Source organism: Aedes albopictus, chromosome 1, assembly GCF_035046485.1.
Source record: "Aedes albopictus strain Foshan chromosome 1, AalbF5, whole genome shotgun sequence".
Taxonomy (NCBI): domain Eukaryota; kingdom Metazoa; phylum Arthropoda; class Insecta; order Diptera; family Culicidae; genus Aedes; species Aedes albopictus.
This window is the reverse complement of record NC_085136.1, coordinates 154,129,210-154,153,647: the sequence shown is the minus strand read 5'-3', so window position 1 is coordinate 154,153,647 and position 24,438 is coordinate 154,129,210. Positions and strand designations below refer to the sequence as shown.

The 24,438-nt window shown below is 44.7% G+C and overlaps 1 protein-coding gene across 6 annotated transcripts in view; it reads right to left on the bottom strand.

Annotated features, from left to right (window-relative positions):
* Positions 1–553: 553 nt before the first annotated feature.
* LOC109424643 (uncharacterized) overlaps positions 554–24,438 on the bottom strand; it is a 54,431-nt gene continuing 30,546 nt past the window's right edge. The window contains exons 2-5 of one of the 6 annotated variants that reach the window (XM_062845612.1): positions 13,405–13,605; positions 13,037–13,280; positions 963–1,266; positions 554–885 (exon numbers count right to left, since the gene is read on the bottom strand). In XM_062845612.1, the coding sequence (XP_062701596.1) occupies positions 708–885; positions 963–1,266; positions 13,037–13,280; positions 13,405–13,605 (927 nt within the window). In that variant the 3' untranslated portion in view covers positions 554–707. Of the gene's footprint in view, positions 886–962; positions 1,267–2,157; positions 2,592–2,641; positions 2,997–13,036; positions 13,281–13,404; positions 13,606–24,438 lie in introns of those variants that run through there. The other 5 variants (XM_029861810.2, XM_019699809.3, XM_019699826.3 and 2 more) reach the window with 5 other exon arrangements.

The following is a 24,438-nucleotide window of genomic DNA, read 5'->3' as shown; positions in this document are numbered from 1 at the left end:
CCAGCGCACTACGTCCGACGTAAGGTTTTACGTATGGATTATTAGAAATTTCGATTGTAGGGTGTCGGGAATCTTCGGGTTTGAACCGCGATGACTGTAAAAACCTAAAGGCTATTCCATCAATGCAGTTCTATCAACGATGCCATTAGAAACCGATATCAACAGGAATTTGAGAACGTGAGAAGTGGGTCAGTAACTCACTTCAAAATAATGGGGACGTAATCTGCAAACAATCGTTGGACTGCAATCCAGCAGGGCACGCAGCAGAGGCAAACCCAGGAGCTCGTGGAGACGAAGATTCAATAAGCAAATTAAGGAAGTCGATAGGAAGCTGACCTTGACCCTGGTCAAGGCTAAAGCGAGCAGACGCCCAGGATGGAAATCTTTTACGTTGTACCCCCAGGGGTATCAGGTATCAGAAGGCCGGCTCCAGAGGCACGTTATCCTCCATTTGGGACATTTGTGCCATCGCCATACATATGAGCCTATTTCATCACCCCCAGGGGTGCTCAGGATACATGAATGAGTGAAATTTCTTTCAGTAAACCGGATGGACTTTATGGCATACAAATTTTATTGCAGAATTACACTTAGCAAATACAATCATATGTTTAATTGTATATACATACATATAACAAGAGTTTCAAATAATTTCTTTGGCGGACTCTAGCTTATCAATGACGTACAAATGATTGAGTAATTTTTATTCAAAATCCTTTATAGCGGATTACCATACATTTGCAACATGAAGGTATCATGATTTTTGCCTTGTAAATTTTAAAGCTAGTTTCATTGAGGGCATATAGAGTTTTTTCGTGGGATATTTGTCTGCATTCTGTTTTCATGAATTGGCTTTCTAAATCCAGACAAGCACAATCCTTGTTTCTGAAAAATAAAATAAAATAAATGAAACGTAATCGTTCTGTAGTACAACGAGTAAATGTAACAGTGCGTTACCTCACCTGCAACGTTCAGTATCAACACGTTGTTTGTGCTTTTTGGTATTGACGATCTTGGTCAGCTGGTTATCAACGGTGTATCCCTCTTGTGGATAATCCGGTTGTTGAATGATCTCACAGAGGGCCTCAAAGTCATCATCGAAGCTCATCCTGTTATGAAACACCAACCTGTCATCTTCCTCATCATCGGGGTGACTGTAGAATTCGTCGGCATAACCTTGCTGGACTACTAAAGCATCTATAAGCTCATTAGGATAGTTTTCAATGTTGCTACGAATGGGATACTCGAACGTGATTCTATTGTGTGCTGTAAATCAATAAATCAGAAAATTAGGATCTCTTAATTTGTTACACCACTTGGGATCTTTAAATTTGTGACCCACGCTTCAGCATCGAATTCAGTCCATTTTAACTGTAAGCCAAATGATCCCCGACAGCTAGTAAGCAGTGCAACCAACAATCAATGTTGTCAAGCCTATACAGACGCCATTAAATAAGCACATTCAATAGCAGACGGAAGGAAATTTATGAAACGCAGTGTTTGATTACTTCAAAAAACGTTTGAATTAGTTAATGAGTCACTATTTGCAAGAGCCTTAGGGTAACTATCTGATAATTTCATGCATTAAACGTCAGAGTTGTTTCAGATTTTTATGCAATTCACTATCATAATTTCTATTTAAATAACCCATTTTGGTATCATAATAGCTATTTTTCAAATCTGGTTCATTATGCAACTGAAACGAGTTGCATAATGAAAAATAGTTGCATAATATTCATAATGTAACGTAACTCATTTGAGTTGCATTATGAACTTTCTACAACTCAAATGAGTTGTATTATAAAACATTATTGCATAAAATTTTGAATGGAACTCGTCGCAAAACTCGATTTGTTCGGCACTCTCGTATTTATCCAACTCAGCAAGCCTCGTTGGATAAATGTATGACTCGTGCTGAAAAATCTACTTTTTGCAACTCGTTACATAAATAACTATTATACACATTTTGTGCATTTTATTAAATTAAAAAAAAAACAATTCAACGTCAAAACTTATTATTCAACTCATAAAAGTAATCTGATAATAGCAAACTTAGTTCTAAAAGCATCCATCATCAACTATGTACGGAACTCACGCCCCAATCTTGAATGGCTGAAGCTCGTTAACGCTTCCAACGAACTCAAAACGCAGAACAGATTATTTTAATTTCAAATTATTTGTAATTCAACAAAATCTAACATCGACATTACATGGCTTTCAGGTTTATAAATTGTACTTATTGTATAACAATTTTTATCAAAGAAAAAACTTATTCTATGATTTCCAATCACTTCCTGAGTGAATCATTGTTTCGGTTTCACGATATCTACATCTTTCTTTCGATCGCAATCCTAACTAATATTTTACTGTATCACAATCCTTCCTTCGTTTCTCTCTTTTTGCGATAAGCAGATCCATCGAGGGGAATTATCACACATTTGCAACAGGACGGTAGTTTGAACTTCTCCTTGTACGGCTGATTGGTTTTGGGATCGATTGCTAGTAGCGTTCGGTAATGGAAAAGCTGCCGGCATTCCGTTTTCCCGAACAGGGGATTAAGCTTTTCGCACGGTTGTCCTTGAGTGCTGAAACTACAAGCAATTAATATCTCCTCCACTTGGGGCGAACGCCACTACCATACCTGCACGTCTCTATTCGAACACCCTGCATGTAATCGTTGGTGTTAACAATCATGATGGATTTATTATCCGCATTGAATCCACTCCTCGGATGTATCAACCTCTCACGGCTTTCGCATATGAACTCGAACGAGTTGCCATTCTCATCTACGTCAAACCGTTGCACCAGCTTATCACCATCGGTCAACACGATGTCATTGCCAAACACTTCGGCATAGCGGTCCTTCTGTCGTCCCACGATCTCGTTTATAAGCTCTTGCGGATAATCGATGACGTTGCTACAAACGGGATAATCCGGTGTACACTCTGTCCGGTCAATTCGTGGTTCTAAGTCACTCGGGAAAACAAAACGGGAGCCTACGGTTGAAGAGAATAATTATTATTGCTACAATTTTGAAGGGAATTGGAATACTTGTCAAAACTGATTACATTAGTTTTAACTTTATACCAAATGATCCCCGAGTAAGGTAGAAGGAAAAATCTAAAGTTTTAATTGGAAATTTTATCTGTTGATCTAATTGTAATATTTGCTATAATCTGTTTAATTTATAAAATTCTTCTGAATATAATGAAGATTATGAAGGTAGAGATCTATGATAGAAGGAATTCATATTCTAAGTAAAATATTTTAATTTAAACTTACACATGACGAAAGACCTGCCAGAATTACGTAGAGGCATAAACGCATTTTCTTGTAAAGATAATATGCTCTATTCTGTAATTCTGAAGCAGTAAGTTTGATTCTGACAATTCTGCTAAGAAATGCATTTCTGCCGTACACCGAGAAGAGTTTTAAGTATCCCTCAAATTTATCAAAGCTTTATGCAGTTTCCTTTTGAATGGACAGAACGAATGTCATTTTTTTAGTTACTGCAGACTTTTCAATAACATTTATCTATACTTTTAAAGGATTATCCCATACACAATTATAAAAAGAAGAAGTTCGCCACGCGTCCACTTATTCTCAATAAGGGTCGAGCTCGACTACAGGGTATCGGTACCCAAGTAACAAAACTAATTTTATAATGCTTTTGAAGTATTTTTCTACACCTGTGCTTTAAAACCATGCATAAATCAAATCGCTCTGCAAAACAACATCAACTCAACCATAAACCCGCCATAAGACCAAAGAGGCCAATCCTAAGATGCTCTCGGAGAGTTGTTTTTAAATTTCTCTTAAAACTTGTTGTGCTTCCCAAGTTGTCCTCAAGGCGAATTGCTCTCTCCTTGTAGAATTCTTCAAGTGCACGATAAAACGATAATAAACTTGTCAGTGTTATTGCTGATGCAGCTTTTATGTCGACAGAAAAGTTTGGTGAATTAAATTGAAATTAAAAACACAATGGAAATGACACATTATTGTAATCGGGATTAATTTATTGCACAAATTGGAAATATTTCCGTGGTGTAACAAGGATGTCAAATGCCAAGTAAAATTCATCGTATATATGTTGCAAGATACTTCCAAAAATTGCAACGCGCTTCCATTATAACGCACTAATGAAATATTTAAAAATATTATTCCTGGACATGCGAACATTGCACATGAGTTTTCTCAACATGGCTTCCATTGAAATCTAGACCGGCGGTCGGTCCATCATCGATGGTTTTAATCAACATCACCATAAGATCGTCTTAAATATCTTTCAACTCATGCCAGGGCGAAAAGCATAAATCAAGAATACTAGGATTTATAACGTTCTCAAATCAGCCTGGTTGGCCTCCATCAAGAACGTCTTAAATTTATTTCGTCTTCTGCAAGGGTAAGATGTATTACTCAAGAGTTCTCAGGTTTATAACGTTCTTGATGTAGGTTTATGCAAACTCCGCCGAGAATGTCATAAATCATGTACGCAAAATTGTAAACAAACAATAAATTATCCCACCGAGGTGGATTTTGTGAATCTCGTCCGATTAATTTTATCATCAGCCCGGTACCGTTGCCAACCAGGCAGACCTTTTTCGATAACCGGCCTACATGCGGTACAGTGCCTCATTCCTCCGGTCAGTATTTCCAACAGGTAAGTAGTTGTTGATTTTAAAGATCGATGATTGGAACCCGAATTGCACGGGAATCGACGTCCTGGATGACCAAACCCACCTCATTTCGGATGCTGCAACCGGAGGAACTTGGCACTGCACCGCACCGCGTCGTGGTTGGGTTTCCGGGTAGGTGTTCTTGATTGACAGCAATAATGGAACGATGATTAAAATCAAAATCTGATATTTGAGTTTTTTATTGTATTTTTCATGTCCAAACTGTTCTTATGCGAGAACAGTTGCTCTTGATCAAGAACGAATGATTGAAGATAACTACAAGAACCTTATAAAACTGAAAATAAGTTCAACAGTTCTTATTGTGTTTATGGTTTTATGAACTGAACCTCAAGTATTCTTGAAGGTGTTTTTAAAACCACATATTGACGAAGAATAGTTGTGCTCAGCTGAAACTCCGATAAGATCAACTAGAATATGCAATGTACCGATAAAACTATCATAAAAACAAATAAAACAAAATATAATAAATATTGTTACTAGGGTATGGCCTATGTAGCCAACGCCAACGCTTACACCACCTCTATAGCGTCTGAGCTAGCCACTCCTCGAGTCCACGCGCTACCGGATGCCGCGCATTTTGAAGGACTCAATGTTCTACCCGATAGAGATACCATTAGGCACTATATAATAGTGATGACGCAGAGCGCGTCGTGTGACACAGTACAGTACGCGCTCGCAACTCTCTTACCACGGTAGCCTTTAATACTTAACACCTTGTCCCATACCGGGCTGCCATACCTTAGTATGAACGAGGTGACACTAGCCAGAAGCTTGCGCTTACTGCCACTCAACGCAGAGCTATTGGACATCATCCAGGACAGTGTCACTATAGCTGTGGAGACTTACTTGCAGGCATAATCAACGTGGCAACCAAAGGTAAGCTTGACGTCGATCATAACCCTCCAGTGTTTGACGGTGCGTTTCGAAATGATAGTGCATCCACACTTTCGATCGAGCAAGCAGTAGTCTACTCCACTTCTTCGTTCGATTCACCGTAGACTTCCAGCGTCATGTCGTCAGCGAAGCTGACAATCTCTACCCCCACCGGGAGCTCTAACCTCAACACCTCGTCGTACATGACAATCCATAACACCGGAGTCAGAGTTAGAGGTCAGAGTCAGAGTTACTACTGCACAGTAACGAATCCCCCTTCTCTTACGCTGTCACGCTATCTCGGTGTTTCTTGCAACCGACCGGATATCTTCTACAGTCGACCTCCCATTCCAGAAGCCGAACTGGTTACTCGACAGACCATTCAGACCCTCGGTGTGCCTCAACGATCTATCGAGGATGATCTATTCGAGAACCTTCCCCGTCGTGTCAATCAAGCATATTGGTCTATTTGCCGACGAGTCTCCGTGTGGTTTTCCCGTTTTTGACAATAGAACCAGGCTCTGCCGCTTCCAAACCTCTGGGAAAACTCCCTCGTCCAGGCATTTATGCATAGCCCTGAACATCTCGGGAGCCTCTGCAATAGCTACTTTTAAGGTCAGGTTCGGAACTCCGTCCGGACCTGGGGGCTTACTTACGCTAGGACTTTGCTATCCCCGCAAGTTCCACATCGGTGACCCTCTCCTCATCGCCAGCCCCAGTCCCCGGCTGTCCTACGAAAGGGAGGCAAAAGACTAGGATCATGGCACCAAAAAAGCTCCTCGATGATCCCCTCCAATATCTCTGGAGATTGCTCTGTAGGAGCTATTGCACCTCTCGTCTTGGCCATCACGATCCTGTTGGCATTACCACACGGATTAGCATTGGCACTCTGACAGAGGCCCTCAAAACAGGCCTTTTTGCTTGCCCTTATCTCAGTCTTCAGCGTGTTTTTTTTTTGCAGCGGCGAATACCACCCGTCGTTCGTTTCGCTCTTCCTCAGATCGTGCTCGTTGCATCCTAGCTCCTAGCCGCCTAGCCCGTAGGCAGGCGCGGCACAGGTCCGCAATTGCTTGAATCCACCAGTAAGCCAGTGGTTTTCCAATTCTGTGGTGAACTCGCCTAGGCATGGTCGCATCGCACGCGCACGAGAACACCGCTAGCAGCTACTACGGTGGAATGCGTCCCGAAATGTGTCGTCGGCGTAGTATAGGCAATAACCTAACCGCCTCTTCCTCTACCCGCTGCCTGCTGTTGTTGTGGTCGATACTGTAGCGAACTGCCAGGCGGTTACTGTGAGTGTAGGCCAGGACTACAAAAGATAACGTCAATATTCGACTCCGCATCATTCCGACTGAAGGTATGCACATTAGTCAGGTCAACATCTAGTTTGACCAGGATCTGACCCCGCTGGTTCATGAAACCGATTCCGCATTCCAAGGCCCAAGCATTGAAGTCATCCGCTAAATCCACTGGCCTTTACTCTGTCAGCACGGTTGTCATACAGCCCAGCATAACAGCTACAGAAGAAGACTCCGATTACGATTTGCCGTTGCGGCGGGTACTCGGTATGGGTCCGCTATAATGGCAATACCCGTCCCCACTCAGAAACCGCCTGACAAAGCAGTTGCTGATCTGCGTCACAGTGGTTCATGTTCAGCTGCGCTACCTGCACTGTGATTTGTTCACTGCGGCTTTCTTGAAGACCAGGCATCTTGGACCACTCGTTGGATACCTGTTGTTTACGGATTTCTCGGTAGAAATCAGACAGTTGGGTGGGCTCGGGCAGGTTTGTGCCTTATAGTCTTCAGCGCCGCATGTCCTACATCGTTTGCTCCTGCCAGGGCCTTTGCAGTCCCATGACTTGTTCCAGACGCCTGAAACAAACCTCTGGTGGCTCGTGGAAGGTGAGATGACATACGCACCAGCCTACCTTTATTTTCTCTGAATGGACTTTTTTTACGTCCGCCACAAGTAGCTGTACTAAGTCTAGCTGTGCCCCTGCCGGCCGCTTCCGTAGCCGAATGGCTATGATGCTCGCCTGCACGTCGCACTGTTGCCGCAGTGCCGTGACGAGCTCTTCCGCTTCGGTGACCTTGTCTAGGTTTTTTATCTTCAGTGTCGCCTCTGTTGTAAGAGCGCTAACCTCTACCCCTTCGCCAAGGGCCTCTTCCGCCAAACTTTTGTAGGCGGCGCCTTTGCGTTCCTTGTCGCGCTTCAGTTCAAGAATCATTTCACCCGTACAAGTACGTCTGATACTGCGCACGTCGGCTCCCAGATCCACGAGCTTAACTACGCTTCGCATCGCCTTCAAGACGTCCGAGTACTCCTACTGCTCGGTCTTTATGACGAGTGCGATGCCTTTTTCCCGCTTGGTACCTACTCTTTTACGCCTTCTTGGTTTGGCGTCCCTGTTCTCCTCGATCTGTGGTTTTTCTTCTTCCTCTTCCGCTCGACTTTCTTCCCAGTGGTGTCCTCCCCTTGGGTCCCCTTTCTCTGTGGTTGCTGAGAGCCTAACAACGGTCGCAACCCGTCCATCCGGGACGGGCCAGCCTTTTCAGGGCCACCATTCCCAGCTTTCCGGAACGCCTAGCTGGGGTCCGATTTGTCCACTGCTGCAGTTTTCACGAGTCTCTCGTGATCTTGCAACATGGCGTGAAGTCGCTACATGTCCGTTTCAAGGTTCTGGCTTATGTTGGACTTCGTGGACGTAAAGTCGATGATCTTGCCAAGCTACTGCTCAGCCACTTCTATTGCAGATAGCCCATTTCTTTTCTGATTGATGGCCCTCATCAACCACGCTGTGTACAATCATGTCTCCTCGGCAGGCTAGCCGGGGTATGAATCGGAGCTCCCATGCTGGAGCTTAGAGATGCGTGCGCAGCTTTTTGCTCCTGATTTTTCATTTCTTCATTTCTTGCGAAAGGGTTAGCCTCGCCGTTACCGACTCTGCTCGAATTCTAGTTTTTGTTTAATTGTCTCATTTTGAATCCCGCGAGGAGCACGGAAAAGGAGGTTCACCACACCAGAGCCGCGGTAAGGGACGAAATACTGTGGGGGTTGCCCATGTACTCCACAGGCTCCGTGAACGATCGAGCGTCGTTTTTTCCCTTTCAATCACTTATTCCTCGGCACCCGTGCACAGTGGTTGAAATCGCGAAAAACACGATCGAGGGCATTTTGAATGTGAAAATGTGGACATAATATAATGTGATGTTCTGCACCGTTGTTATATATTTTTAGGAGCAACTTTTGATAAGATTTGTTTTCAGATTAGCTTACACAAAAGTTAGATAAAAAATATGCTTTCTACATAAGCCACGATAACTAAGTAAATGGTGTCTTCGTAAATGTAAATGGTGTTGTAGATAATATCATGCAAAAAAATGTTAGCGAAGACTCTTTTGCTCTATCTTTTGAAAAAAAGGGATATGTAATAAATTTAGTATGAACAACCCCTTCAAACTTTGAACATCTTTTATATCTTTTTTGGATTTCATATTGTTTCTAAATGATTTTCTAGTTTTCTTATGAAGACCATTTTTTATAATGAGATATCTCGCAAAGTTGCAAATAAATCAAAGTATAATGAAAAGTTGAATAAAAATGTTATCTTTTATAGGTCAACTAATTAATTTTGAGGTTGAAATAAACACTAGGTTAGTTAAATTTCCTTTAAAATGGTTTTTGTTGCTTGGGATGTTCGTGTGACTGTGGCAGAAAAAATTGTTATCCGTCTATCTAATGGATTTTTAGTTTTCCGAATTTTTTTGAGGCTTTTCGAGGTATCGTAAATATAAAAAACGACTCTTTAACATAAAAAAGCTAAACTAAAAATGGGAATATGGCATCACTGTCTCAAGCCAAAAGATATATTTTGAGATAGGTACTAAGAACCACATATGAGCAGCCCAAGCAACAAAAATAAAAAAAACTTTACAGAAATTAGTGCTTATTTCAAAAGTGAGAAAATAACAATTTTCAAAGACAATTCAAGTATCGAAGTGACAAAGAGCAACTTATCAGATAACCTGTATAAGACGGCATTTTTATTCAACTTGACATTGTGTGTAAACTTATCTAAAAACAAAACAAAATCAAATTATCAAAAAATGCCACTAAAAATATGTAACAACTTTGCGAAACATCACATTATATTTTTTACACATTTTCATATTCAAAATGCCCACACGATTTTCGCGAAAGTTCTACGAGAAGCTGAACCGCTCGCGCAGAGGCTTTGTGCCACAAGCCGACATGTGCCGAGATAATCACGGGAATATTCTCACGAGCGAGCGTGAGGTGGTCGAGAGGTGGCGGCAGCATTACGATGAGCACCTCAATGGCGACGTTGCAAGTACCGAAGGTGGCGTGGTAACAGATCTAGGAGTATGTGCACAGGACGAAAGACTTCCGGCCCCTGACCTTCAAGAGATTGAGGAGGAGGTTGGCCGGTTGAAAAACAACAAAGCCGCTGGAGCAGATCAACTACCAAGCGAGCTTCTAAAATACGGTGGAGAAGCACTGGTGAAAGCACTACACTGGGTCATTACCAAGATTTGGGAGGAGGAAGTATTACCGGAGGAATGGATGGAAGGTATCGTGTGTCCCATCTACAAAAAGGGCGACAAGTTGGATTGCGGAAACTACCGCGCGATCACACTACTGAGCGCTGCCTACAAGATACTCTCCCAAATTTTATGCCGCCGTCTATCACCGATTGCAAGAGAGTTCGTGGGGCAATATCAGGCTGGATTCATGGGTGAACGCGCTACAACGGACCAGATGTTCGCCATCCGCCAGGTGTTGCAGAAATGCCGCGAATACAACGTGCCCACACATCACTTGTTCATCGATTTCAAATCGGCGTATGATACAATCGATCGAGAACAGCTATGGCAGATTATGCACGAATACGGATTCCCGGATAAACTGATACGCTTGATCAAGGCGACGATGGATCGAGTGATGTGCGTAGTTCGAGTATCAGGGACACTCTCGAGTCCCTTCGAATCTCGCAGAGGGTTACGGCAAGGTGATGGTCTTTCGTGCTTGCTGTTCAACATTGCTTTGGAGGGTGTAATAAGAAGAGCGGGGATAAACACGAGTGGGACGATTTTCACGAAGTCCGTTCAGCTGCTTGGTTTCGCCGATGATATTGATATTATTGCTCGTAAATTTGAGAAGATGGCGGAAACGTACATCCGACTAAAGAGTGAAGCCAGGCGAATCGGATTAGTCATTAATGTGTCGAAGACAAAGTACATGATGGCAAAGGGCTCCAGGGAGGAATCACCGCGCCCGCCACCCCGAATTCATATCGACGGTGATGAAATCGAGGCGGTTGAAGAATTCGTGTACTTGGGCTCACTGGTGACCGACGACAACGACACCAGCAGAGAAATTCAGAGGCGCATTGTGGCAGGAAATCGTGCCTACTTTGGACTCCGCAGAACTCTACGATCGAATAAAGTTCGCCGTAACACGAAGTTAACCATCTACAAAACGTTGATTAGACCGGTCGTCCTCTATGGGCACGAAACATGGACCCTACGTGCAGAGGACCAACGCGCCCTTGGAGTTTTCGAACGGAAGGTGTTGCGTACCATCTACGGCGGAGTGCAGATGGAAGACGGGACTTGGAGAAGGCGAATGAACCACGAGCTGCATCAGCTGCTGGGAGAACCAACCATCGTCCATACCGCGAAAATCGGGAGGCTACGGTGGGCGGGTCACGTCATCAGGATGTCGGATAGCAACCCGACTAAAATGGTTCTCGAGAGTCATCCGACCGGTACAAGAAGACGTGGAGCGCAGCGAGCTAGGTGGGTCGACCAAGTGGAGGACGATCTGCGGACCCTACGCAGAGTGCGGAACTGGAGACAAACAGCCATGGACCGAGTGGAATGGAGGCGGCTACTATGTACAGCAGAGGCCACCCCGGCCTTAGCCTGACCGGTAAGGTAAGTAACACGATTTTCGCGAATTCAACCACTGTGCACGGGTCGCTTGACACCTTGAATTGAGGTTTGTCGTTCTATTCTTAGCCGGCGACTACGCGACTAACTCACAAACGAGGGGTTCGCCAGCCCCCGGGACTGTAATCCATACTGCCAAAAAGTTACAAGAATCTGCGCAATTGGATGTGACCAATTCCATCGGTGCTGGCCCAGATCACTTAAGGAGAAACATCAGAGGATATAAATATTGCTGCCATAATGGCCGACTTGAACCCCTACTCACGCATCAATCTTAGAAATTCGTAAACAAATGCGCTCAATTTGGAAAAGCTGCCGCTTCTTGCAAGTGAGCAAAGCCAGGATAAACAAGTGCGGCTTGGTTCGATGCTTCATTCACCAGATTTGTGCCTCTAAAGTTTGTATGCAAAATTACAATGGAATTTCTTAATGTTTCACCTTATATGACCATAATTCCGTAACGCTTTGACCGATATGGATCATTTAAAATAGCAAAAAATGCGGTAAAATTCTGGTTCGATTCGTGCTAAAAACCGTAAAATCTGCCAATGGGGAATTGCTAAAAAGTGAGTTTTTTTTTTTTTTGCACACAGACATACATACATACACAAATACAAATCGTTTTTGAAGTAAACATATAGCCTTTCCATTATACTCAGTGTACGAGGAAGGCAAAACAAGATAAGTCATTTTGAAAAGTTATGCTTGAAATGCCCCGTGCACAGTGGGTGAAAGGGACCATTCACAAACTGTAGACCAAATTTTAGCCATCTCAGAAAGCCCCTGCTGCCACCCTTCTCCGTGAACTTTTTCAGATATAAAAATTTAAAAATTCGCATGAAGCGTAGACTTTTTCCAGCCCCTCCCACCAAAAAGTCTTCGTGGTTTATGAAAGGTCCCAAATAAGGGCAACAGGGAAGGTTAATCTCCAAAACCCACCCTTGGACATAGGCTTGCTTGAAATTGACAAAAACTGCAGAGATAGCGTGCGACCAAAAAGCATAACATGTACTACCATCAAACAATGTGTCCATCAAAAGATGTGTTTAATTGTTTAATCAAATGGAGTAAACCCACACCAATGAAAAATAAGCCAAATTAATAAGTTTCTCATGCAATTTCAGATTCCTTGTGTATCTCTGTGCCGTATCTGGTGGTATGTAGCTTCAATTAATTTTCATGCATAAAAATGTTAAAGTTTGTTTTAATGTTGACATCACGTCTAGCATAACAAAAAGAAGTGTTGTTTGTAGTAAACGAGAAGTTAAATTTACTCTACGGAGGCCCGAGTAGATCAGTTCAATGGCAATGTTATGTTGATTAAATTATACTAAATTTAAAAGGTAACACCATGCGTTTACAACACAAGCTGTGTATCAAACAGATATACTAGTCGACGACGGATTGGGATTCAAAGCAAACAAATTTCACTGAACAGACCTAATCGTGCCCTCAAAAGCAGTGTTTTAATTTTGTTTAAAGCGCGCCTACTTCTTAACTTGTCACTATCGCTCGTACTTGCTTCGCTCATCTTGTCGACGAGCTCGTTGGGATTGCCTTGGGCAGGAGTGGCCGTAGTCCCAGTAGTGCTAACGGTACCACTGAGATCAACATCCTTGGGCGGTACGTAGGTGATGGTTCCGTTAGGGTGCTTGATGACGTACGATTTTCTTGGATCGAAATTTTCATCAATTTTCCACAGTGGACGCTTACGTCGCCTCGCCGGTGCACCATCCTGGAGAAAACATGCTCTTTTGTAACTAACAACCATCCTTGACTTGATGACGTCACAGTGACGCCCTAGAGGAAGTATGTAAGCTGAAAAGGAAGTTCGCGCCATTGGCGACTGTTCTACCTACAATTCTCACTGCTACTTTGTCAGGCTGTGCTTCGAGGGAATCATTTGGACTAGGATCTGGGTTTGAGTATCCCTTACGGTTAAAAACTTCCTGTATGCGCTTCTGCACATCAGCATCAGAAATAGACGATTCATTACCGTTGGAAGCATTGGAATCCGTTCTTTGTCGTATTAGCGGGACGGCCGATGAGGATTCTGTGGGCTGGAAAGATAAGAATAAAATTTGATTGAAAAATTGTTGTAAACTTTTAATCAGTTTCATTTAAATGGATAACATTAGTTTTATTTGGCAATTCAATAACATTAAAATAAAGAAGAATCAAATGAATACATTGAAAATGCCGAAGAATAATTAAGGAAACAATTTCTTTAGAATGAGAAATACTGTATGTTTTATACCATGTAAATCTTAAAAAGGATTTATTTTAAAATAGATAAGACAGTAAAACTGGATTCCAGACCACAAAGAATGTTTTTCCTCACATAGAATTTCCTAACCCGCAACATCAGCTGATAATTTAATATAACTGCAGACAGAGAATTGCACTCCAGCTCATCCCATTCCATTATTGCCCGGGCCAGACCTCGGAGATTGCACTCTAACAAGCCATCCGTATCCGATGACGACATTCCGGATCCATATTAATGACCATTAAAACATGCACCTCTCTCTCTTGGCAAACCGAACCGGAGCAGCAGGCGAATATGAGATTTACGATCTTTTTCTCGCTGCATTTCTTTTGCAGACGTCCAAGCAGGGAACGAACGGTAAGTATGCAAATATCGCTACTGTAGGCACGGTATGGTGCGCCGTTAACTCGCAAGAAAACTAGTCAGCTGGAAGACAACGCGCCGGCATTGGCGGCAAATTTAATGGCACACGTTGAGGCGGAAATAAATTTCCCGGTCCCATATGTGAGTTTGCCGTATACTGCTATTGTTGGGGGAAGCGAGACTTACCGGTAGAGAAACTTTCCGAACGCGATGCACAATGGAAGCTGATGCTGGTGACTTTGCAGATGTACTGTGCATACACAGACATACACATACGGAATAATTTAGCACGGAAGGTGCGAAAAGAGAATCATCCCGTTCTTTAATGAATATTAAAACTTACCTTACCGAAGTTAAATGATGTCAAAGCATTTCAGTTGGGAAAATTTTCGCGAGGCTTCATATTTTTTTTGGGTTTCGAGAATAGTAGGTTGTTTGCCTAAGGTCCCCTATCCAGCTGAGTTCCGAACAGACGCTGATTGAGCTGTACCTCCTTGGTGAACAGACGCTCGGTACGTATTTGTTCAATCTAGCTGAAGTCAGAAGGCGCGTTGGTCATCTGCACGTAGGGTCCATGTGTCATGCCAATAGAGGACTACCGGTCTAATCAGCGTTCTGTAGACAGTTAACTTGGGACGGCGAACACTATTCAATCGTAGAGTTCTGCGGAGTCCAAAGTACGCACGATTATCTGCCACAATGTGCCTCTTAATTTCTCTGCTGGTGTCGTTGTCGGCGGTCACCAGTGAGCCCAAGTACACGAATTCTTCAACCGCCTCGATTTCATCACCGTCGATATAAATTCGGGGTGGCGGGCACGGTAATTCCACCCTGGAGCCCTTTGTACTTTGTCTGCGACACATAAATGCCTAATCCGATTCGCCTGGCTTCACTCTTCAGTCGGATGTACGTTTCCGCCATCGCCTCAAATTTACGAGCAATAAAATCAATATCATCAGTGAAACCAACGGACTTCGTGAAAATCGCCCCACTCGTGTTTATCCCCGCTCTCCTAATTACACCCTCTAACTAAAGCAATGTTGAACAGCAAGCACGAAAGACCATCACCTTGCCGTAACCCTCTACGAGATTCGAAGGGACTCGAGAGTGTCCCTGATACTCGAACTACGCACATCACTCGATCCATCGTCGCCTTGATCAATCGTATAAGTTTATTCGGGAATCCGTATTCGTGCATAATCTACCATAGCTGTTCTCGATCGATTGTATCATACGTCGATTTGAAATCGATGAACAAGTGATGTGTGGGCACGTTGTATTCGCGGCATTTCTGCAACACCTGGCGGATGGCAAGCATATGGTCCGTAGTAGCGCGTTCACAAATAAATCCAGCCTGATATTGCCCCACGAACTCTCTTGCAATCGGTGATAGACTGCGGCATAAAATTTGAGAGAGTACCTTGTAGGCAGCGCTCAGTAGTGTGATCACGCGATTGTTCCCGCAACACAAATTGTCGCCCTTTTTGTAGATGGGACACACGATACCTTCCATCCATTCCTCCAGTTATGCTTCCTCCTCCCAAATCTTTTTTTCTCTTCTAAACCATAGGGGGATAATCTGCAAACAGACACCCTAACAGGAAGGTTAGGATAGTGTGGGGCTGAGGCCGTCTTTTACTACAATAGTAGAAGCCAGGACTACTCTCTCCTCAACCCACAAAACACATTCCTATGGTCGCCAAACCCAACGTCTCTCCGGAACCACCAAGAAGGTATTGCTTCAGAGAGGAGCTAGCGCACATTGCACCCTCAAGGTTAGCTGCGTAGCCTGCAGCAACGAACATCGATGACTCGCTTTGGAGAGTCTATCACGGTAACATGCTGGCGCTTAGCCAGTTTCCCGAGTGGTCCTCACCACTTTCTTTTTCCTAGGAAGGCGGGCAGGATCAACCCCGCCCGCGCCCAACTGCTTGGCAGACATCAAGAACTGATGCCCACGTGCAACTCGATCTGACCTGCCCGTAAGGAAGGGTATCACTACCCTTCAAGCCCTATCAGATGCACCCGAAGGTTGCAGACAGCAGGGTCGCACCTACCCCGACCCTTGCCGGGACCCCTTTCTAACCGCGGGCTCGGATCCAACCCAGTAGACCGACGCCACGACAGCACCGCTACCGGGACTTCCTCTCCGCGGCCACTTAATCGCTGTAAGGGTCGATCTCGACCGCAGGGCACCGGTATGACCTACGAAGCCGACTCCGAATCCCTGGATCACCTCTTGTTTTGCCTCTGGACTAGCCATTCTCCGAGTCCACGCGCCACCTCCTCTGTAGCTCCCAGACGATATGGGTGATAGCCGTTGAAACGGCGTTCCAGCCAAAATCATCACTACACATCCTCTGGACCAAATTGTCCGGAGTTGTGTCCTCCCCGCATGTGGCAAGCATGCGGTCACGCATTGTGCGAAAACGCGGGCACACGAACAAAGCGTGTTCCGCTGTTTCCTCTAAACCATTGCACATTGTCATTCGGGAGAATCCGCATGCCCGAAACGGTGTAGATACTGTCGGAAGCAACCATGACCTGTAAGGACCTGTGTCAGGTGGAATGTAACTTCCCCATGGCGCCTATTTATCCAAATATCTACCCTCGGTATCAACCTATGGATGGGTCCACCTTCCTTTGGTGGAACTGTCCCACGCGCGCTGCCATTCGACCATAGAGGCCATCCTGGCAGTCCTGCGTATGCCTCTTGTGCCGCGCATTTCGAAGCACTCCATGTCCTCACTGATAAGAATGCTGATAGGCACCATACCAGTAATGACGCAGAGAGCGTCGTGTGACACGGTACGGTACGCGCTCGCAACCCGCAGGCACATAATCCTGTAAGTACTTTCCAGCTTCCGTCGGTAGCATTTAGTACTTAGCGCGGTGCCCCACGCCGGGCCGCCATACCTAAGTATGGACGTAGCAACACTAGCCAGAAGTTTGCGCTTACTGGCGTACACCGCAGAGCTATTGGACATCATCCGGGACAGTGCCGCAATAGCTGTGGAGGCTCTTTTACAGGCATAAACGACGTGGCTACCGAAGGTAAGCTTATCGTCGATCATCACGCTCAAGTGTTTGACAGAGCGTTTGACTCTCCTACACTGATCTCCGTCTGCTGCGCCGACTGCATGTTGTTAACAACCGTCACCTCTGTCTTGTGGTGAGCCAGCTCCAGTTTCCTGGACCGCATCCACGCCTCCACAACCTTGATCGAGTGGTTGGTAGTCAACTTTACCTCGTCGATCGTTTCACCGTAGACTTCGAGCGTAATATCGTCGGCAAATCCGACAATCACCACTCCTACTGGGTACTCTAACCTCAACACCTCGTCGTACATGACATTCCATAACACCGGATCCAGGATGGAACCTTGCGGGACTCCTGAGGTTATGTGAAAGCACTTCCGACCCACCTCCGTGTCGTAAACTAGTACGCGATTCTGAAAGTAGCTTCTGAGAATCTTGTACAAGTACTCCGGTATCCCCAGACGCAAGAGCGCATCGGCAATAGCAGCCCAACTGGCGCTATTAAATGTATTCCTTACATCCAGAGTCACTACCACGCAGAAGCGAATTCCCCTCCTCTTAGGCTCGAGTGCTTTCTTGGCGGTTTTTGTAACCGACAAGATAGCGTCTACGGTTGACCTCCCCTTCCGGAAGCCATACTGGTTGCTCGAAAGACCATTTACGCCCTCAGTGAACCTCAACATTCTATTGAGGATGATCTTTTCGAGCACCTTCCCCGCCATGTCAATCAAGCATATTGGTCTATTATATGCCGACGGGTCTCCGGGTGGTTTCCCCGCCTTTGGCAATAGTACCAGGCTCTGCCTCTTCCAAGCTTCTGGGAAAACTCCCTCGTCCAGGCATTTCTGCATAGCAGACCTGAACATCTCGGAGGCCTCTGCAATAGCTACTTTAAAGGCCAGGTTCGGAACTCCGTCCGGGCCTGGGGCCTTACCTACGCTAACGGACTTAGCTATCCCCGCAAGTTCCACATCGGTGACCCTTTCCTCATCGCCAGCCCCAGTCCCCGGCTGTCCTACGAAAGGAGGCCAAGGACTAGGCTCATGACGCGGAAAAAGTCCTCCAATGATCCCCTTTAACATCTCTGGAGATTGCTCTGTAGGAGCCATCACACATCTCGTCTTGGCCATATCGATCCTGTAGGCGTCACTCTGACAGAGACCCTCGAAGCAGGCCTTTTTGCTTGCTCTTATCTCGGCCTTGAGCGCGGCTTTTGCAGTGGCGAACACCACCCGATGTTCGTTTCGCTGTTCCTCTGATCGTGCTCGCTGCATCCGCCGCCTAGCCCGTAGGCAGGCGCGGCGCAGGTCCGCAATCGCGTCGGTCCACCAGTAAGCCGGTGGCCTCCCATTTCTAGGGTGGACTCGCCTAGGCATGGTCGCATCACACGCACGTGAGAGCACCGCTACCAGCTCGTCGCCGTCTAAACCGATTAAGTTTCGCTCACGGCGGAGCGCTTCCCTTAATACCTCTTCGTCGAAGTATGATGTCTTCCACCTGCGAGGGCTTGGCCTTGGCCTAGCTGCCTCTCCATCTATCCGCTGTCTGCAGTTGTTGTAGTCGATACTGTAGCGAACCGCCAGGTGGTCGTTGTGAGTGTAGCCATCATCTACTCTCCAGTTCGAACTACTTGTTAGGCCAGGACTACAAAAGGTCACGTCAATAATTGACTCCGCTCCGTTTCGACTATAGGTACTCTTGGTACCGACGTTAGCCAAGTCGACATCTAAGATGGCCAGTGTTTCTAGCAGGATCTGACCCCGCTGGTTCGTGAAACGGCTTCCCCATTCCACAGCCCAGGCATTAAAGTCACCCGCTATTACCACCGACCTTCGCCCTGTTAGCACGGTCGTTAAGCGGTCCAGCATTTGCGTGAACTGCTCGATCGGCCACCGCGGAGGCGCATAACAGCTACAGAAGAAGACCCCGTTTACTTTGGCGACCACGAAGCCCAGATGTACTACCTATGAGGGCTTCGTGGTCGCCAAAGTAAACGGGGTCTTCTTCTACTACACCAACTCCTGCACGGGGTATTTACCCGTCGTCCATATTGCCGCCATTTTCCTGGTCTCATCCGAGGCCCAGTTGCCGTTGCCGGCGGGTACTCGGTATGGGTCCGAAATGATGGCGATATCCGTCTCCCACTCAGAAACCACCTGGTAAAGCAGTTGCTAAGCCGCATCCGGTGATCTCGTCAATGTCTTTGACCTTCAGAGTCGCCTCATGTGTCAGAGCCCTCACCTGCACACCCTCACCAAGGACCTCTTCTGCAAGCCTCTTATAGGCGGCGCCCTTGTGTTCCTTCTGGCGCTTCAGCTCCAGGATCATCTAGCCCGTACGAGTACGTCTAATACTGCGTACGTCGGCTCCAAGACCCTCAAGCTTGGCGTCGCTTCGCATCGTCTTCAAGACGTCCGAGTACTTGGACTGTTCTGTCTTGATGACGATAGCGTCGCCTTTCTCGCGCCTGGCACCTGCCCTTCTACCTGCCGATTTGCCTTCTTCTTCCTCTTCCGCTCTACCTTCGTCCAAGGGGGGGTCCTCCCCTTGGATCGCCCTGCTCTGTGGCTGTTGAGGGCCCACTAGCGGTCGCAACCCCTTGTTCCCATCGTTCCGGGACGGGCCAGCCTTTTCAGGCCCACCCTTCCCAGCTTTCCGGGAACTCTGGCTGGGGTCCGACCTTCCGGCATTATTACCGACTTTCGGGGTAATGATTCGCCTGGCCTTGCGGGCACCGCCAGACAGCTCCTCGCCTAACGGCTGCCTCGCCCGCTTCTGCGATTGCTTACTCCGTTTGTCGCTTCCACCTTGTTCGGACTTCCTGCGAAGGAGAAGGCTTCCGTTTGGGTAAACTTCGGCACTTTCTCAATTGCAGGCTCCGCTGCTTTAGCAGTCAGCAACGCGAGTGCCGCGTGCTCCTGCTTGGCATCGTCGATCGACACCCTAAGTCGAAGCAAGGCCGTTTTCAGGTCCTTGCTTATGTTCGACTTAGTGGACGCAAAGTCGATGATGTTGCCAAGCTGCTGCTCAGTCACCTGTATTGCGGACCGTCCATTGGGTACTTGGTTGACGGCCCTCAACAACCACGCTCAAGCAATAGTCCATAACCTCCACCGGCTGGCTTGCCGGGAAGTGGACTGGAGCCCCCACGCTTGAGCTGCGTACGCAACTCAACCTCCTCCCAAATCTTGGTAATGACCCAGTGTAGTGCTTTCACCAGTGCTTCTCCACCGTATTTCAGAAGCTCGCTTGGTAGTTGATCTGCTCCAGCGGCTTTGTTGTTTTTCAACCGGCCAACCTCCTCCTCAATCTCTTGGAGGTCAGGGGGCCGGAAGTCTTTCATCCTGTGCGCATACTCCTAGATGTTATCACGCCACCTTCGGTACTTGCAACGTCGCCATTGAGGTGCTCATCGAAATGCTGCCGCTACCTCTCGACCACCTCACGCTCGCTCGTGAGAATATTCTCGTAATTATCTCCACACATGCCATGCTGGCTATGCCCATGCCAAGACCTACTGCATACAAATCTGAACCAGTAGCTGATAGACCACCAAGCCTGTCTACGCTAATGATCATAAAAATGATGAGATTAACATCCTTGAAATAGGTGCTGAAATGGTTGCACAAAAAATACGGTGAGGAAACCTACCACGGGAACCTAAGAATAAGGCTTGGCGATCATATTTAAAAACGTGGTTAAACAAAACCATAACAAAATTCGAAGAAATCTAAATTAAAACAGGATTGTAACAGCGCAAAAACCTCTCATGATTCGACAAGGCAATTACAGTGTCAATCAAGTCAGCTTGAAAATTCTACCCACGCATGAAGAACAGAGATTAAAATGTTGTCTACGCGCTCGTGCTAGCTTTAAATGATGCGGCTTTCGAGATCATAAAATAGAACAATGATGTGGAACTAGCGTGGACGATCAGAATAAGTCAGAAGCGACGACACAACAACTCCGATGGGATTCCCTCAACCCCCCACCGCCACACCGGTGTTGAAATAATTGAACGTAGTACTGCAAACAAAAGCAAGATGATAATGACCTGATTGTTGTGTTTCGCCTGGAACAGGTTTATTTCCGGTTCCCGCCAAGTGGCTAGCTGAGGGATTTTTTACTTTGAGTTTAAGTGCAATTCTGCCGCTGTATAGGCCAAAGAAGCAAACATTGTAAAACAGTAATGGCGGAAACAGATGGCAATTTGTAACACTGATATACTTCTCGTAATTACCAATTTCATGCTCATTTATGCGACATTACTTTGCGCAGAAAATATTATTCACCACAACAACGTTGTAAACATTTAAAATGTTTCTGAATTTGCATCATAAGTACCAGAGCTACCAGCATTATTAATATGATTGGATGAATTACAAATACAATTATCACTCATAATCCCACAGGAGATGATTGCTTCCAACCAGCGGAGAAACTTTCCGCAAGCGCTGGTTTTCCACCGATCTGTTTAATTCCCCGTCCGAAAAACATTCGCGAGCTTATTGACGTTTGAACATCCGTGAGCTACCATCGCGTCGGTCGGTGAGAGCAAAGCCACACCGGCTGAATTATTTATGAACGAGCCTCTTGGCGACCAACATTGGCGTAACTAGGTCATAGCTCTAGGGGGGGCCAAGGCCATGTCGATATAGATTTTTTATACTGAAAAGATACTTTTCGCCTGAATTGCGTGATTTTTTTCCGAAATGGATTATTCTGGAGGGGGCCAGGCCCCCCCTGGCCACCCCCTATTTACGCCAATGGCGACCAACAATGAAACCTACCCTACATGTATACTGATGTAGGTATACATATTATGATGCCGTGTCGTGCAACTGCAACCGGCAATCAGTTTATTTCGTCTCATCGTTCCTCAGCTCATCTTCAGTCGAGCCAAGTTTGACTCTAACTTGTGTATGTCTATATAAATATTGCAATGAATGGGAGAATTTTACAATGACAAAACAAAACCAAGAAGAATGCTGTTTCGTTTCTTAGTTCAGCAGGAATCAGTAGCTTACACACATAGATATGTTAATGAAACGAATGTAAATTTTCGAAACTGTTTCAAAAAGATTTTAATACTCCGTTCCTCTGCACTTTCGAATAGCTTAAGTGAATGAAGCAGGTTTTACACGATGCGTTGTTTCTACATTTTGCACCCAACGAAAGGTACACGACGCCGATAAATCCGGAAATTGGGGAATACCCTTGGTAAGTGCTCTAGCCTAAAGTTGTGATTAAGCGCTCAAACCGGCATATGTATGTTTCCATTGCAGTTTAAAAAATGATTCCGAAACATGTGAAAACAAGTAAATTTGAATTACAAATTGCTTTGAGGTGTGTGTTGCAGATGATTAAATTACTCAAAGGTGTTATATATTGATTATATTTGATAGAGCAGTGGTGCTCATCCTGCGGCCCACGGGCCGCATGCGGCCCTCCAAGCCTTAAGATGCGGCCCGCGGAGTACTTTAAGACGAATCGAAATTTTTGAACGATTATTTGAAATAACTCGTTATAGTTATTTATGCAACAAGTTGCAAAATGAGGATTTTTTCAGCACGAGTCGTACATTTATCCAACGAGGCTTGCCGAGTTGGATAAATACGACAAGTGCTGAAAAAATCGAGTTTTGCAACGCGTTGCATACAACATTTTTTTGCAATTATGAAAAATACCCTTAAGTACCATCATTTCTGACTGCCCAGGCAGGTCTCAGCTAAAACCACGTGCGAGTATCCATGCGCACAAGCCACATTTTTTTCAATCAGGTAGGCTATGTTAATAAGTGTCACAACTACTCGGAGTCGCGTCGTCATCGAGCGTTTTTTGTGCTTCTGCTTCTAACTTTACGTCTGTTTGGCTGATCAAATCAGAATTAGAATTGCTTTTATTCAGGTGCGATCTGCCGAACAGACATAGGAGCAGCCATCGAATAGACAAATGTATACGAAAGAACATTAGTGCTTCAGGAAACTTGTGAAAAGTGTACCATTGCAAAGGTACCGAAAAGTAGTACTTTTCGGCACTCTTAAAAGTGCTGAAAAGTACTACTTTTCGGCACTCTTGAGCTAGTCAAGAAAAGTAGGCCATTTCTGCACAGTTTCGACAATTGAAAAGTGCAATCTTATGGCACGTAATTGCAAAAAAATTATTAAGAAATCAAACAAAGAAAATGCTGATCAATTTTCATAGTGTTGAACACAAACTAAATGATAAATAAACAACAAATGATAAATAAACGCAACTCCGAAATATTTCGGCATTTCAGCTAAATCACGAAGCCAGCTTATAGTTATTTATGAGTGGTACGAATCAAATGAAAGTTTGTTAAAAATGTAATCTTGAATCATTTAAAAATTTGTTGCAGTTTCTAAGCGCAGTCAATGCAACGTTGAGCAAATATTTCACATTTCGCCTTTCCCAAGAACATAAAAACACAAAGCCCGAAGTTTTTGACAAAATTCTCAACAAATCTCAACTAGGTTACCAATATTGTTTAATTTTCACTGTTTGTTTAAATTTTTATTATAAGACTCACACATTTTTCGAAACAAAACTTGCGAATCCAATTTGAATTGGATTCCTGTGCCCTTTTGGAAAAAAAAACTTTTGGATACATTTTTATTTTCTCCAGGAAACATTATTGGAGAAAAATTTGTGTAATATATATATATATATATATATATATATATATATATATATATATATATATACAGGGTGACTGGTAATTCGTGTTACACCCGAAAGGAGGTGAAACTAGACCATATTTGCAGCAAAAAATTGTTCTACAGGTAGGTCCGAAAATCACTGCTAAGTGAGTTATTCAAAAATTAGTGTAATTAAATTACCCCATCTTTCAACATCTCTAACTCAGAAACTACGAACCTTATAATCAATCTTAGCGCATGGATAGAAAGCCTAAAGCTTTGTCTTTTAATGCTCTTTGGACAGGTAATTGATAAAAAGTCGTTTAAGTGCTGAAATTTTGACTTTTATGTAAAAAGTGCCTAAAAATGTACCCCTTTTTCACCTTTTTTGATAGTTTACTCGTGAAAAACGTGATAAATGCGAGAAATGTTCTTCTACAAAACATTCATTTTTTGATACGCTACCAAACTGTCTTTTGGTGCAACATTGTATCTTTCATAGTTTTGTCACAATCTTGAATTCAAAATGTTGTGAAATAAATCAATGTTTTTATTGCAATACTG